General features: G+C 28.0%; 1 protein-coding gene across 1 annotated transcript in view; it reads left to right on the top strand.

Moving 5' to 3' along the window:
• Positions 1-1007: 1007 nt before the first annotated feature.
• The window catches only part of LOC107452634 (uncharacterized), a 54340-nt gene continuing 36623 nt past the window's right edge, over positions 1008-18724 (top strand). Inside the window, exons 1-2 of the mRNA XM_016069176.3 lie at positions 1008-1982; positions 14932-15592. Of these exons, the coding sequence (XP_015924662.1) occupies positions 1428-1982; positions 14932-15592 (1216 nt within the window). The 5' untranslated portion in view covers positions 1008-1427. The remainder of the gene's footprint in view (positions 1983-14931; positions 15593-18724) is intronic.

Below are 18724 nucleotides of genomic sequence, written 5' to 3'. Positions count from 1 at the left end.
CATAGTATACCAGTAACCAGACATGAAAATAGAAACCGAAGACATAAGAACAAAAGAAGACATAAAAATCTAACTGACAATGAACAATTTTTTTCGAAGCTAAAAGTAAATCCAATACTATAAACCAAAGATTAACACCCAATAAGCAGTTTTCCATTTCATATTTCTAAAAACATCATATAACTTTTTTAAATATTTCTGAAAATGTGTCTTGTCTTTTTAATCAACATGATCATGTCTTTTTAATCAATCATGTCTTTTTAATCAACATGAAAATAAAACCCAAGAAGCAAAAAAAGATATAAAAATCTAACAATGAATATCAAATTTCTTCGAAGCTAAAAATAAGTATCTTTTTTCATATTTCTGAAAATAGCATAAAAAATACGCCTTTTTACTATTTATGACATTAGAAAATCGAAGTCCTTGGCATAATTGCCTTTGCTGTAATTGGGTACTGCATTTTGTACTTACAACAGTGAGAAATAGTATCGTAAATATTAACAGAAACAACAGAGATTACTATCCCCTATTAGCAGACATGGAAACACCAGAAGTCACCGTGATACAAAAAACAATCTAACAATCAATTTTTAGTCAAAGATAATTAAAAAACAGATTTCAAAGTATAGAACAAAAAGAATATAGTAAATATGTACAAAATCTACAAATATTTACTCTTAAAATATATTCTACAAAGTTTATTATAGTGAGACTGGACCGACCGGTTTAACTGAGGAATTCTGTATCAACCAACCCCTTTACGTTATTGATGAGTTAATACTCTCATCTTGAATCATACTTAAAACAGCATCTTCACTATCTTGTTTTCGAAAAACGCGATTTGGCTGAAACCACTGACATACTGTCCGATAATATTACTCGGGCCACATTCTTTTGAAACCAGAATTTGCCGGGCTGAACATTAAGATGTAATTAGAGTTAAGGAGAAGAGTGGGGACTGGTGATCAGGGAATTTCACGCTCGTCAAGTGTATACGACTTCTTATTGGCCAATTTTTCTAGGTTGGCTTCACATCCTTTTCGACACAGGTGGTGTAAAACGTGTTTTACACTCTCAAGATGATCCCAGAAGATGATGTTTTGAAAGAACTTTGATGCTTTAGAGTTATCATGTGTGCTTAAATAAAGATAATTGTTTCATCTCATGAAATAGTCCGCGTTTCAGCTGTTTTTGTTCAGTTGTTTTCTAATTTTATAAGAAAATGATTTTAGAAGTGTTGCGTGCATTGTGATCGAGCGATTTCAAAAATCACCGAAAATATTGGCCATGATTTTCGTGATGCTGTACATGCTTTTCTCATCAAATTACCGCTCTAGTAATTACGTGATTGCACAAATTTGTTGACACTTAAATGGAATGAAAAACAAATATTCGACAACTACGTGACAAGACATAACCAGGAAATGTTTCAACTTCCTCCTCCTTTAATAAACAGTGGCCCTCCATATTTTTTACCATGGACATCCAGTCAATCTATAGGCTGTGGTTCAGGAGTTGTTGGAGGAGGCTGTATAAGACCAGAACGTTCAACAAGAACAAATGTTCAAAAGTTAACATGGAGAAATTCTCCATGGGTTAAAGGATACAAGATCAACAGTATGACTATATCAGATATAAGTCCAACTGTTGCTGTAAGGCGCGTGGTACTGCTATACGAAAATCAACAATACCGTGAAGCCGCAAACTTCATCAACAGGTTACATACTTCTATATTTAAATCAATTGTTGATGATTTACCAATGGATGAGTTTGTTGAAGGTCTGCCTCAAAGTTTACCAATATTGGAGGCTTTATATGCTAAAGTATTTCTATCTGATGGTTTGAATTTCCCAATGAGACTCTTAAGACCTGAAAGAGTCATCATGCAAATGGCTAAATTACTCTCGCATAGGGATTTGATAGATTTTACTGTTGATGCTCCAAATCCTATAATTCTGTCTTGCAAGAAGTTAATAAAGGTAAGTTAATTTTTTTATTTGAAAACCATGGTAGTAAGGAGCGTGTTAAGTGGCACTTTTAATTAGTAGGTATTATAACATGTTATGACCGACTGTTGACATGGGAAAATTATTAGGTCTTAAAAAAGGGTTTATTTGATAAAAAATAATAGTGAAATTAGGATACATATGAATTTGAAGGTCTAAGAGAATGTTATGATGAGCTGTTAACATAAAACATTTCTTAGGGCTTTTAAAAAAGTGTTTCTTTGATTTAAAAAAAAACACGTCAATTGTCATTTTGAAAACATTTAAATTTGTAGGTATAAAAACATGTTGTAATCGATTGTTAAAACAAGACATTTATTAAGGTTTTGAATAAATTATCTTTGACAGAAATAATATATACTTTGAAAAACTTCCTAATGTTTTAATGCATTCTAAAGCTTATTCATTGTTAAAACTGGTTTTACAAAATGCCAATTAACACGTTACAATTAAGCCGTTACATTATATTTTCAGAGAATCGTAAAATGCTTCAGAGATATTCTTTTTAATTGAATTATTTTTTTACATGTTAATAGTTTTCCAAAAAAAATTTTTTTATGGCTTTAAATGGCATTTTGTTTTAATGCAACGTTGAAAAAAGTAAACTTTCTTTTAAAAAATGTTATCACCTTCCTATTATCATCTTTAATTTCATTATAGTATAAATTCCTTTCTATCAATTCTAATCCAAAAAAATTAAAGATAAATTTATTTCAACCAAAGCAAATATTTATATTCATTTCTTTAAAACAATTTTGTCTGTAACTCAAAATTAAAAATGATTAAATATTACTCAGCATCATCAATTCATGTTTAAAATTATATATTTTTATTTATCTTGATTTATTAAGTAGTCAACGAAACAATCAATCAACGAAAAACCGAAGTACGATGTACAAATAATTTCTAGTTATACTTTATTCCTTTATTTGTGTTTGTATTTTGCCCAAAGGATACGTGCTCTTTGTTCGCCAATGTTTGTACGAATTGTTATTTATAGCTTTTTGAAATAGCTCTGCGTACATCCATTTTCAACAACACTTTTTTCAGATTATATGAAAAAATGTTTTTTTACTTTTTACAACAAACACCTTTGTATAAAAACTATAAAAAAACAAGAAAATTTATCATTGCAATTCAAATTATCATTTTGAAGTACAATATAAAATCAATAAACCCCTAATTATCTTTACGCTTCTTTAACGGTATATTTCAATGTATAAAAATGAACAGTTTTTGGAAAACAAAATAATATTTTTTTTAGCTTATTCTGTTAGAACCAAAGTAATTTAGTTAAGGAACTCTTTATGGATATGTAATTTAAAAATATTTTGAATTTGTTACAAATGCAAATGCATAGTTTAACTTACCACTGTACACTGTAAAAATTCATGTTCAATTACGACAAAAATTAAGGGCAGCCTAAGTGCAGTATCTGTAAAATCCATTTTATCGTAAATTCAACTTTTACTGTAAAATTTTATATTGTAATTTTTACAGTAATATTTATTTAATTAGAGTGATTTAGCAGTAAATATTGTTGTTTACACCTTGAGTGACAGAACTTTTTTAAAGTAATTTGATTCGGAAGTTTTCACTGTGTATCAATTATATATTTTATTTATTGGATAGAAAGCGTCAATAAGAAATTTAATTTAAGTAATTTCAAATTTAATTAAATTAAATTTCGTTAATTTATATTTTATTAATTTGCATATAATTAATCCCAAATTTAATTAATCTTATTTAATGGGGGAAACTCCATGGATAGGAAACAGAGGAAATTGTCTGTAGTTGAGGTAGCCAGGGCCTGTGAAGGGCTGTCGTACTCATAAAGAAGAAGGAGATGCTTAAAGTTTTAAAACCACTGAAATGAAATTTTTTTAAATATTTCGGAAAATTTACATAATAAATATTTCTAATGATGCGCATAATCTAAAAATTGTATACATAAAACTTATGTAGTGCGCAAAAAAAAATTATAAATGGAACATCCAGAATACGTTTTAATCTAATGATCCTCACGTTCTAGGACTAATTCGTAATGGTTCGAGAGGATGACCTCAAATATGCTAATTAATTAGAGCAGACGAAATTTTAAGTTACGAAATTAGACACAAAAGCATACTTTCTCTGAATAAACATTCCTTTTCATTTGGCGGATTCGAATTTCTGATCCCCAAAATATAGGGGTAGCCGCAATGTGGGAAGTATGGTTCCAATAGTTTGGTCAGATGAGCGGTCCAAAGTTTGAAGCCCTTAATGTTAATTTTCATTTTGTGTATTGCACAATATCTCGAGATTTTTTTTCTTTTCTTTTACGAAATGAGAAAGTTTTGCACACAATTTTAAAATTTATTCAACGAAAGATAATTCTAAAAAAAATATAGCTTTTTGTAAAAGTTTATTATTTTTCATTATTTTATTTAATGATAAACAAAAACTTTTGAAATGTAAGTTATAAATTTTTTTTAAGTCATTTAAAAAAATGCGATTTTGAATAGTGAAATACAAAATTTGAGTGAAATCGCTGGTATAGTTTCCGAGAAATCGAATTTTTTTTTTCAATTTTTTATAACCGTCGTTGAACAGCTGACCCAATTTAGGGTTTGAGATTACCAATGTTCGTATCCGTAGTCTTGCAATTTTGAACCCGATCAAAAGACAAGGGATCTCCTGGATCAAGTATTGGGAGAAATTTGTCTTCGTGGAGGACTTTTTGAGGGAACCAACCCGTATTTACGTTACATGGAGAGGAAAACCACGAGAACCTCCCACGGTTAGCCCGACGACAAGGAGACTCTAGCCTATGATTCGTCTACCACTGAGGATATTTACGGCAGCACTGTGGTCAGTGCGAGAAGGGTGCGTAATTCGAATCGAGCAGCCATCGCTGGTATCGAACGTTGTCACCTCATTAGGAGGCTAGCGCTCTATCACCTGGGCCACCACGGCTCAAGAAATCAAATTTTAAAAAAGTCATGTTTTTAAAATTCAATTTCTCAGGCACTCTCCAGCCGATTTCGCTCAAATTTTGTATTTTGCCATTTAAAATCGCATTCTTTAAGATGATGATAAAAAATCTTTATCATTAAATAAAATAACAAAAAATAATAAATATTTACAAAAAGTTTTATTTTGTATGGAATTATCATTGATCAAACAAATTTTATAATTGTGTGTAAAACTTTTTCAAATCACTAAATAAATTCTCGTTGTGAGGTGTAATACACAAAAATTAAGATTAACATTAAGTTGTTCAAACTTTGGACAGCTCTCCTAACCAAGCTATTGTAACCTAATTCAGTAAGATAGATATTTTTTAAAATTTGATTGCGAAAATACTTCTCAAACTTTATTATCAAAATCAATAAAAAAAAACTTTTATATGTAGAGAAATATTTCTTCTATTTACTACAAATGCTTATTTATGAATAAAATTATTACCTTGAGTATTTACTCGTAATAAAGCAACCCTTGAGATAATTCACCGAAGAAAAATTCTACTTCTTAAAACTCCCATATTTAATAATTGATCTTGAAAAATGATACTCAGTTCCGCCTTTGGGTGTTGTATTACGAGAAAACGAACTGTATGTCAACAACTATGACGATAATGATACATTTTGGTCAGTTCGTACAAAAATAGCCTTAGTTGCGAAATTATATTGAAAAGAATTATTTTACAGATCAGGGGTTTCCAACTGGCGGCCCGCAGGCCGCATCCGACCCTCGCAGCCTCTTTTTGCGGCTCACGAACAAAAATATATTAATTTTCATTTTTTTGCGCAGAATTTTCGTAAAAAATCTTACTTTTCTCGTTAAAAATAAGAAAAAAAAACTATTTTTTTCGTTTCTGTGAAATTTAACATACCAACGGTGTAAAAAAAATTATTTCTCAGACTTTGCATCCAAGAAAATCATGGAATGATTAATATTTATTCGAATACAAAAATAATCGTGCATGTTGCCTTTTTTCTTTTTTTTAAATTTTTTTTTCTTTTTCATTTTTTTGTATTTCGTGAATATAACTTAGCATGTGCGCATCAGAAATTTTCTCGAAGAAATTCTCCGATTTAACTTTTTGAATCCACTAATTTTGGACGAAATTATTTACATTTGTAAATTTTAAAGGGCATGAAAGAGTGAATGAATATCATGTCTTATCTAAATTCCTTGCATTGAATAGCTCATGAGCGGAAAAAAAAAATTTTTCAGATGCTCGAGAATTTTTTTGTTGTTGCTATAATTCCTAATAAGTCGAAAAAATGTTAATTTATCACAGAATTAAATTTTAAAAAAAATATTTTCAGTAAGTTTCTGATTAAGAGAAGATTCAAAATGATAAGCAACAAGCATTATTTGTAATGCTTGTTATTTTGTTTTTTAATATTAAGAAACCTTGATAAAAATCTGACAGCAATATTTAATGTTCCTTCAAACATAAAAGAGTCCTATATGAAATTTTGATAAAGTTGTGGCCTGCCATTTGACTGGTGTTTTTAATTGCGGCTCCCAGCCTCATGTAAGTTGGAAACCCCTGTTATAGATGAACTTTATTAGAAGGATTGCTTCCCATCTAAATACTTAAATAAAAAAGTACGCCTCATACTGATTAAATCCTCATCAAAGAGTTTTTCATAATTATCCTGAAAAGCGGTTAACTCAATCTTTTCGCAAATTTTTTTTTCGCAATTTATACGTTTATAACTAATGATAAAAGCTGCAGGTCTTTGGTTTTAGTAATTTTTTTTTTTTTAAGGAATGCATTGCATGATCAAATTTGGTTTAATAACAACACGCACTTTTAGTTGACGAACCGATGGTTATAAATGGTGGAGCTGGGAGATATCAAGACATATCGGGAAATAACGATATTTTTTAAAATATCGTGATGACAAAATTTTAAAAATAAGATGCATCGTAAACACCATGTCTAACGATAAATATCGGTGTTTTTTCTTGATAATTACTAATAACTATAAAAATATCATTTATAATAAAAAGAGCGAGTATTTTTTATAGCAATTGAGGTTACATACGAATGCAGTGAAATGAGAAAACAACTTTTTTTCGAAACATACAATAAACGCGTATCAAATATTCTCGATTTACTCTTTTATTTTTAATTTTTATGTTTAATAAAATCATAAAACTTGTAAAACAAAAACAATTAAGAGTAAGTAGAACGAAAAAGCGATAGCGAAAAGCGATTTTTAGCGATATCAAAGTAAACATTTCATTATTAGCTTTTATTCATATTATTTACCGAGAATAATCATTATAATTATTCATTAAAAGCCACTGCTAAAGTTAGAACCTATTTTATAATTATGAAAAATTTTGTTAGGAAAATCTTAACCAATGTAAAGATATAAAAATTAGTTGAATTGGAAAAAAGTCCCCTTATTTAAATTCCATTATCGATGGTGAAAACCGTAGGAAAAAAAAGGTGTGTATTTATAAGTCAAAAATACAGATAAAACATAGAAAAAAATATAATAAAGATATATGAAAAAAGAAGAAAAGTTTTTAAAATAAAATTTTAACTTAATTTTATTTTAATATTTTTCTTCTTATTTTTCAGAAATCTTGAGTTCTATACACTTCAGCTTATGCATAGTAAATAAAACTTATTATTATAAATAAAAATACAGAAATTATCATTTAATTAGTCAGTATGAAATTTTTATTATTTTATGCTGAACTCTTTTATTCACGTTGATTTTACCTTAATTATTAGAACTTAAGAGTATATCAACATTCCTTCATATTATACTGTTTTAAATAAAGATTGATAAAAAGGAGTGTAACAGCTGTATCAATTTTAAACAGTTTTCTAATTTTAACAGAAGTTTAGGTTAATTATTTCTAAAACTTGTCCTTTAATGATTAATGAGGCTGTGAAGTATAAAAAATGAAGGTAGTATCACCAACAGATAAGTTTACATACATGCTTTGGAATCATTTTTAAAAAAGACCCTTTAACATAAAATTATTTACACTTTTATACAGCTGTTAAAAATATATTTGATTTTTTTAATTATTGTTTTCTGCAACCACGATCCTTTCCATAAAAGGCTTGATATCATTTTTTTTTAATAAATTTAGAATTTTCCCCACTACACAATATCAAATGATATCGTTTTGAGAACCTCCTCATTGCCCTTGATTATATAAATGTTAATGAACAATAAATCATTTCCATTTAGTTTAGTTTTAGCCAACTATTTTCATTAAATTTTTTTAAACATCAATACACGTGATTGTTCACATTCATTGCACACGTTGAAAAAAAATCTGTTAAAATTACCGTTCTGTATGGTCATAACATTTCCGGTAAAAAAGTCATAATTCTGGTTACTAAAACCAAAATATATGGTATTTAAAACATTCATTAGGTAATTTTTCCGTTCTCATGGTAACGTTTTACTGGAAATTCAGACTTTCGAAATAATAATTCTCAGTTACCGCACATTTAGTTAAAAAATGAAAAGTTGAAAAGTAAATTTAGCCGAATACATGTTTTTTTATGCTGTACTCAAAGGTATCATTATAAAATTACCTAATTTCACCACTTTTATCAAATTTTATCACACATTATAAAATCATATTTTGTTGTAATTTGTAAGTTCGGCAAAGGTGTAAAAAAAAAATTATTTTAATCTACTATACCTTGCAAATTCACGTCAAAATACTTTGCTTTAAAATTAGAAGGAAGAACGCTGAAAAAAAAGTATGGTCAAAACTACCAGAATATGGTGGAATCTGGTTCTGGGGAAACACCAAAAGCTTAGTAGTTTTTACTAAAGCGTTTTGGTCATGATTTTAGTAAGATTAATTATAAAATACGGTTTTATTAAATATGATTTTGGTAGATGGCGTGAAATTTGGTAATTTTATAATGATACCTTAGAGCATGGTATAAAAACCGTTTATTCAGTTTAATTTATTCTTCAGTTTTGTATTTTTTTACTAAATGTTAAGTAATAAAAACTATTTGAAAATCAGAATTTCCGATGAACAGTTACGATATATGCCTTTACCATATAAACGGGAAAATAGAGTTATCAAATGAATAGTTTAACTACAGTATATTTTAGTTTTTATTAGCAGAATTCTGTTTGTTTTTTACCAAAAATATCATTACCTTTACTTACTTGTCCTACTTTAGGTCCGGGGGAACATAAGGCCCTTATCTTCTTACCCCAGCTCAATCATTTTTTTTTTTTTGCTCAAGAGCTCGCCTCAGACTTGCTCGATCATTCAGCCTGTCTTCTTCCTTCTTCAGGTTAGCATGGGGCTGCCTCTCTTTCGTTTACCTTCTGGTGCCCATGTTAAACTGATGGTATTCTTGTAGGAAGCATTCTCAATACTATTTACATCTTTTTCGTTTTATACTGACGGTGATTGGTTGTTGCCTGGTTTCACTGTATCCTTATTATACAGTACGATAATTTTACCAGAATTCTTTTTTCCGTGTAGCCTCGTTTAAAAATAATTTCTAAGTAACATACTTTACTGTGAAAAGTAATCGGAACATTTTTATCCCTTTTTTTAAGTAATGAAATAAGACACAAAAGCATGCTTTTTCTGAATAAACATAAGTTTTTTTTTTTGTCGGATTCCTGAGCCCTAATATATGGTCCCCAATAATTAAGTCAAGGGAACGGTTCTAAGTTTACCCCTAAAATATATGTCAATTTTAATTTTTGCGTATTTCCCCATATCTCGAGCACTTTTAAGGGAATTTTTGCACACTTAAAAAATTCGTTTATTAAAAGATAATTCCAAGCAAAAAATAATTTTTAGTAGTCATTTATTAGATTTTATTTAGTAATAGTGACGGAAATTTGAACTCTAAAGTAAACAAATTTTTGCATTATTTTAAAAAATGTAATTTATGACAAAATAGAAAATTTGAAATAAATTGGTCGAATAGTTCCTGAGAAATCAAGTTTTTATTATAAGACTTCTTTTAAATTCGAGTTTTCAGAACTATATTTTGAGAATGTAATGTTTACTTGAAAATTAATATTTAAATATTTACAACCGAAATAAACATAGATCATCAGCGTAGATAAAACTTACTATATCTTCACTTTTATTCTTCTGATTTTTACTTTTCCATGAATTTACTAAAGCGACAACTATGAAACATAATAACATACTTCATTACAGCTTATATACAGAAACATCTTATTGCTTACATGGAAATCGTTGTATAATTCTTAAAAAAATGCTTCTAAAAATTTCTTCTCTTCTAATCTTTACGCTATTCCAAACCCATTAATTTAAATATCAGACTCTATAAAAAAAATTCCTGATAAAATCAAAGTAAAAAGTATCAGTACTTAGGGTGCCTGTACCTTTTACCTCAAAATTCACTTTTACCAGAAAAGAAATTTAATACCGTAATTTTTACAGCAATAATTATTATAAAATCACTAAATCACTCTAATTAAATCGATACTACTGTAAAAAGTACGGTATAATACTTTACGGTTCAGTGAATTTTACGGATGATTCACCAAAAGTGCCAGTACTTTATAAATTTATATGATCCGTAATTTTTTTACAGTTTACTAGCATTAAAACTTTATTATTTATTAAAATTACCAATCGGCAATCAGAGAGTTCATGTATTAGTTGATAAAACATAAATTTATAAAAAACAATAAAAAGTCTAATAAAGTATAACTCAGGAAGCTTATCTGACTTACAACTATTTTGTTTGTTTGTTTTTCAACTGTTCTGACAAACACAGCATTATAAGAAATGTTAATTTTGCACATGATACGCTTTAAAAGATTCATTCTTATTTCATTATAATAATATATATACCAGACTTATGAAGTGCACATATACTATGCTTCCAAAATAAGGAAGAATAATACACCATTTCATTAAAAATCTTGTTAGTAATAAAACGCAGAAAATGGTTGATGCGCTGTTGGAATTCTTTTATTAGTTCTGATATATAAGAAGGCCAACTTGGAATGAAATAAATATAAGCACAGTAAAAATATTGCTTTATGTAATCAAAGCCTTTGTTAGAGATTAATTATTTTCTCCCATTTTGAGTCAACAATACCTATCGATATCATACTTAAAAGTACCTCCTAATTTCTTTCGGTTTGAATAAATCAAACAAATATCCCAAACAAATATTCTAAAAATACTAATTTCTAAGAAATTGCCCCATGAACTTTTCAGACGGAGAAGAAAAAAATCTGTTGAAATTAGCAAACTGCATGATAATTACAATTCTGGGAAAAATAAATAAACCATATTTCTGGTTAATAGAACCAAAATATATAGTATTTAAACCATACATTTGGTAATTTTTCCGTTTTTACGGTATAGGTTTACCGAAAATTCTGGTCTTGAAACTTAAGTTTTTACCACATATTTAGCAAAAAATACATAACTGAAAAGTAAATGTATTCAAATAAATAGTTTTTATGCCTCCCAGGTATCATGATAATATTGCCAAATATTACCACATCTGTAAATTTTTATCATATGTTAAGCAATCATTTTTTATTGTTAATTTTATCAAAATCATTACCATAGCGCTTCGAGAAAAATTGCTGAGCTTTTTGATATTCCCATAGAGCCAGAAAAACTGTAATTTTGTCATATTTTCTGGTAGTTCTGACCATGCTTTTTTTGTCTGTGCAGAAATCATTTCTTAAATTTTTTCTAAAAAGATATGTTTAATAAATTTAAGTCGTAAAGAGACAACGATATTAAAACTGTCACTGAAACCCATTCACTTAAAAAAGGAAGTGGATACAAAATGTAAGTCATCAGGACGACGTTATGAAAAAAAAAATATGAGACAATATTACAAACAGTTTTGTCCAAAATCATGACACAGTCAAATGTTACCTCCTCTACGGATACTTTTTCGAACGAACTTAAATTTTCTTCGAGAGTTTCGAATTAATAACTCATAAAGTATGTGGGCAACCACAATTTGAAAAATATGAACCTAAAAGTATAGAAAAATGAGCGTTCGAAATGTTTCGGGCCTTTAATGTTATCATTTATAAATATTTTGCATTTTACGTTAAAAATTTTAGAGAACGCTAAGAATCAAAAATATTTTTTTTCAGTTACAAATTTTTTCTTGTAAAGATAATTGCGCAAAAACAAGTTTTAAGAATTACTTATTTTATCTATGATTAAATTTGTGTTTTTAAAAAATATTAGGCCTATAAATGGGCACACCATGTTAACACAAATACTTCCGCACTTGATAATTTTAATTAAGAAAAACCAAAGGTTAAAATAAAATCAGTTAAACAGATTTTTAAAAAAAGTCATTTTGAATTGTGATTTCTCTGAAACTTCTCGACTTATTAATTTTACCTTTTGATTATGACACATAAAATCACATTATTTAAGAGAATGTAAAACCTTTTCATACTTTATAGCAGAACAATTTTTGTCCAGATTCAATGTGTATTATTTTTAAAATTCAATTTTTGCCCTTAATAATCTTGAAAATTATGTATGTAATTAAACTTTTTTTTCACTGTTTAAGGAAAAATGAAGTTTAATAAGATAAGTTAAAATATAAAACTAACAAACAACTAGAACAACCTAGTATATTAGAAGAAACACATAGCAATGATTAATAACGACTTAATATCGAGTGATATTTATTATTCGAAAAAAATATTTTAGTCAAAAATTTTGAAATTTCAACAAACTCGTTTTCGATATCTCTGATATGAAGAGATTTTTTTACTCCGTTACTTATTGTTACTGTTATTACAATAACAATAATTACCTTGTAATAAATTTGAGCTAATATAAGTACCTTTATTTTTTCATGTTTTTTTTATCTTAAAAATAAAACAATAATTAACATTGAACATACTAAATATACTGCTTTAAGTATTTTTTTTTTACTTTTTATTGAAAAATTGACACAAATAAAAAATTAATGGAAATATATTTTAAATTTTACTGATAAACTTTTCCTAAGCTATAAATAACTCTTAGTTAAACTAAACTTTAAACATTAATCATAACTTAGTTATAATTTCAAATTTTGTTTTTTAAAGTTTTCATTTTTGATAATCGGAATTAAACTCTGTCAAGACCCTGATTTCCCCTCACAGTGAGTTAACGAGGTTGTTGACACTGACCTGAAGGTCAGTGGGGGCAGGCAGTGAGAACTGTCACCCCCTGATTTTGAGGGTGAGGGCGTAGAGACATCCTCAAGGTAAGAGAGAAACACTTTTTTTTAACAGTTTTAAATTAAACTCTTGACTGGAAAAGATGTTAGCTTCTGGAGCAAATAGGAAATTATCATATAAAAATACTATTTTTATCTATGTCGTACACAAAATCAAGAAATAATAAATATAATCTCATTATAGCCTCAGATCGCCCTTACTTGACGAAGATCCATCAATAAAGTTTTAATACTCTACCGAGAAAACTAACGGTGAAACATGCTGATTTGACCACCTGTCTAAGTTGACCTCAATTAGCAAGAACCTAATTTATTCAATATAATAAAATAATAATAAGCAGTGAAACCCCATGCTATCTGACCACCTATCTAAATTGACCTCTATTAGCAAGAACCTAATTTATTCAATGTAACAAAAGGGAGTATAACCCTTGTAATCTGGTCACCTCTCTATTTTACATATGGGCTGGTAAAACAAACAAATTTGTTAAATAGCATTATTGAATGGAATTCTAAACCCTTTATAATTTGACCAGAAAACAATTATTAATGTTTTATGCAGTTAGCTTATGTATTAGAATATCATTAAATTGGTGAAATTATATTAAAAAAATATCTGAAACCAAATGCCCACGCCTCTTTGTGAGTTGACAGTTCTCGGAAATTTTTTTTTCATTTTGTGATGGGCAAATAATCGTTGTTTGTATGCGTAACAAAATTAATTATATCAAAATACCCAAATAAATATAATAATAAATTTTCTAGCCGCCTGGGATTGGATTGAATGTAGGATTTAGTGGAACAAATCCAAAAGAGGACATGCTGTGCCTAACAATACGGTAAAACAGCTCGAAAGGCAAAGTGCATACAACACTTTAATTGTCTTACAATCATAACTGATAAAATAGTACATGTGAGGAGGGGAAATAAAATCTGATAAAAGGTATGAATACAATCCAAAATATACAAAGTAAGTAAAATGGTACGAAGATGATAAGTTGTTTACAAAAGTGAATAAAATTAAAAATGTATTAAAATTGAAAATGTATTAAAATTGAAAATGTATTAAAATTGTAAATGTATTAAAACACGCAACTACACAAAAATATTAGGATGATGACTGTTATCCAAAAATTCTTGCTTGCATAAAATAGAACTCCCAAGAAACGTTAAACGATATTGGTTAAAAAATGGATACGTTATTAAAATGTGATGAATTGTGAGCGAAGCATTACAAGTACTGCATTGAGGAGGGGTTCGCCAAATAACTGCATACGTTATTGTGTACTGATACATTAAGAAATTCTTTACATTAAATTACTAGTATGCTAAAATACCAAATATGCATATTTGTTCGTTTTAACAAATCAATTTAATAAAAAGTTCGTCGAACAAATTTTAATTCTATTTTGCAATTAATCTCATTTTAAAACTAAATAAAACTTAAAAAACATTTTAATGATTATTTATCTGCATTGATCTATATTTTGGTGACGAATTTATATAAATACCAGTCAGTTATTTATGCCAGTCTAAGTTAACCACAAAAGCAATGACAAGTTGTTGAACAAGTAGTCAACTTGAGAAACTTTCACTGCAGCTTAATTTATTTTAATTTACACATTGTCTTTATTGGTATTTGTACAATTTGTAACTCCACAATTTTTACAATTCATTTTTCAAACAACATTTTTGTTTGTCCATTTTCAGATGATTGTTTTATCGGAGCCAAGATTGAAAAAGCAAATGATTGGCAGAAAAAGAGCACTGGAAAAGGCTGTCGAGGGGATTGGTCAACATGGACTTGTAGGAACATCAGACAAAATTCTAATGAACCTACATGAAGCATTAAAAGTTGAACTGGAGAGAGCAATTCACCAATATAAAATAGCTGTTCAAAAGTTGGATTGTCTTACGTCAAAGCACACTAAATCTCTTTCTTATGGTCCAGCACCAACAAAAGCAAGTCACCAAAGGCAGTTAAGTCTCCGACAAGATGAAATTCAAGAGCGACTCATTAAAAACAAATCTCTGCTGAATGTCATTGAACCAACTTTAACAGATCATTCCTTGGGTCTTCTATTGAAAATTTTAAGAAAAAGAGTTGAAATCGATAAAGATATCATATTTCAGTTCACACAGCTTAAAAAAGAGGTAAAAGATGTCAACCCAAATGCAGTTGTTGCTCCAATTTTAATGAAATTTTCAAAAGGTTGTTCTCGAGTACTGGAATTGATGAAAGAACTTGGAGACGATGGAGACGAGGACACAAGTAGCAGTGATATATCTGGATATCATAGTGACTCAGATTCAGCAATAGCTAGTTTGCAGAGTCCAGGTTGTAGAAGATATAATCTGATGTATCGTTCAGGTAAAATATTTTTAATTTGATTGCAATGAAATAATTACTTTAAATTAGGGATTCAAGTCATTATTTTGAATTAATTACACTGGAAAACAATTTAGTTGCATTTATACTATACAGATACTTGATCTCGCCTAATTCGGGAGTGGAGATTTCAAATATGAAATTAGCTTTGCTCCTCAAGCTAAGGATTTTTTTAAATGGCATCTTTGGTTTTTTGTTGAAACGTACAAGTTTAAAAATATTATATATAACTGGGGTCGTATAAATTTTGCGACAAACTTCTAAGAGAGTTAGGACACATCATCAGTATTAAAATTACGTAGAGACCCGTTCCCGAAAATTTCATCTTACGCCTCTAATAGCGTTTTTTTATTATCAACTGCTTCTGAACAAGTCATAACTGAGAAGCATCCCTAACAGCGTACTTTGAAATCAGCTGAGTTAAAGTGTTCAAGATCCGTTAAAAAATCTCTTACAAAAAGAGATTTTTTACCAGTGAAAACTCTTGCATCTCGCATACATGACCCGGGAGACAGTTCTGTTTAGCTAGTGGTCTCATGTACACGTCCTAGCCAAAATATTGATATCATGAAGTATACCCATCTCCATAAATTTTTAAACGGCAACGGCCATATGAACGGCAAAATTACCGATGAATGGTGTAAATTCCTCATGTTTTGGTTTCATTTAGCTGAATTATGTTTTTTTTATATCAGATTCGTTATTAACATACAGTGCATTAATTTCACCAGGCTTTTCATTTCCTTGTAAGAACGGCTCATCCGTTATGTGGTTCTTCACTGAGAATAACATTATAAAATATTTATGAATAAAAGTATTTTAAGAATACAAGTGTTTTATGAATAAAAAAGTATTATAAGTAAATTCGTTAATAACAGTTTTTATGAATAAAAGAATTTCATAAATTATAATAGTAAGTTTTAAATGCCCAAAATTGAAGAAATGAATATTGTAAGAAAAATGCATTCTTTATGCGCATCGACTGTTAATAACTGAGGATGAGATTTTAAAAAAAATATGTAGTTTAGAAAGCATCTATAATTTTATGTCTGTTAAATGTATCAGCACCATCAAAATAAATAAATGAAAAATATACCATAAATATTGAATCAAAGTAGCAAAAGAAAAAATTAAAGTAAATAGTTAATAGTATTTCTAAATAAGCGCATAATTATAATTATACTTTATAAATCTACAAGTTTTTGGAAATAAATATTGCAAGTATTGCTAAGTCCCTAACGCTGACAGGGGATAAAATAAAAATAAAAAAAAGTTTTTCTAAAACATCAGCAGCTTTATGTCTGCTAGTGCATCAGCAGCATTAATAAAAATAAATAAAAAACAAACCATAAAATTATTGAAGAAAAACATAAAATCTAAATGAAATAAAAAAATTAAAAAAAACATGAGCCAATTTCTTTCGTGAGTTGCATTAAACTACCTTTGTTGATTTATAACTCATAACGAAACCTCTTGTTGATCCTAAAATGAAGAAGAAAAACTTCTAAAGAGCAACTAAAATAGTGAGTCATAAGGTCACATTTTTCTTTTCATCCCTCCAGTTCTAAAATGACCAAGTCATGATGTTACTTGATACTTAACCTTTCAAACATACTACCTAAAGTAGGTTGCATTCAATTAATTTTTCAAGGAGGTAGTTTTTTCGTGATTAGGAAGGTGCTTTTCATTTAAAACCTCTGTTAAATTGATTTTTAAGCTATGATGACCAACTAATTTAGCGGAGCTACTGTTTTCTTTACTTTTATTCTAACTTAGATGAATTAAAAAAAGTACAAAGTAAAGAAAACAATGAAAAATTAATTATTGTTGCTATTTTTAGGGTTCACTTATATTATAGCTATAATGAGTTAAATGTTTCTTAGAAACTTTTTATTTCAAATTTGATAACATATGCCCACATTATTCATTATTGTTTAATTAATTATTTTTTTATATTTGCCAAATATGAAGCTTTAAAACCTTATTTAACTTAATTAAGAGCAGCTAGTTTTTATATTAAACGAATTTCACTAAATTCACCAGTTTTATAAAATCGTTCTTTGTGCTTTTTGCTGTAATAATCATATATTATTATTAAATGAAACTAATTTTATTTAAAGAAATTAGTTAATTGTTTTTTTTTTCAAACTTAGATTTCCAGTTGCTATTTTTAGAGTTAACTTAGAGTTGAGTTAATGTTTCATAGATGGAAACGTTCTTTTTTCAAATTTAATTTGTTATTATTTATTCTATTAACATTATTCATAACATATGCCTGCATAATTCTTTATTGTTTTATTTAATATTTTTTACATTTGTCAAACATGAATTTTTAAAAACTTATTTAATTTATTAAACGAAACTAATTTTATTAAACGGAGCTAGTTTTTATACTAAACGAATTTCAATAAATTAACCAATTTTAAGACATTGATCTGCACGTTTGTGGTTATTAAAATCATTTGTTTTTATTTAATGATATTTTACTAAACGGAATTAGTTTCCTTAAACTAATTGGACTCTTTATTAGACTTAACTTCTTTTAATAATAATTTCATAAAGCTAAATAACTTCATAATACTCAACTAATTTTATGAAATTACGTTACTTTTATAGAAAAAAAAACTAGTTTTAGGAAATCTTATAAAAATTAAAATAAACAAGAAACGACACAAGAAATAAATTTTATCATCAATAAATTTTTATATCAGTTTAAATCAATGATTCAGTTATCATTTAGTTAAAGCATTTGGCAAACAAAATGTGTTAGTTCATTTGACTCAATTGCTATTTAACAACTTCAGAATAATTTTGATAACTTTTCATTTTTAAAATTGCAATAAAATTATAAAGAGCTAGTCGTTAAATAGATTTGAAACACAATGGTTTTTGTAACTTAATCCGGTAACATTTAATAATTCGTTTACCACAAAGAATCTATCCTTAAATTTTTAATTTATTTATAAAAAATAATTCATTACAAGTAAATAATTGTGTTCTCGAGCACTGGATTCCGTACTGATTCCTTAATTCAATTTAACTCTATTTTATGTAATAGGCTTTTTAACAAAACGTTCAATATATATATATATATATGTTAAGCAATCATTTTTT

This window comes from Parasteatoda tepidariorum, chromosome X1 (genome assembly GCF_043381705.1).
Source record: "Parasteatoda tepidariorum isolate YZ-2023 chromosome X1, CAS_Ptep_4.0, whole genome shotgun sequence".
Lineage (NCBI taxonomy): Eukaryota > Metazoa > Arthropoda > Arachnida > Araneae > Theridiidae > Parasteatoda > Parasteatoda tepidariorum.
Note: the sequence above shows the minus strand (reverse complement) of the source record. Positions and strands in the feature narration are given on the sequence as shown.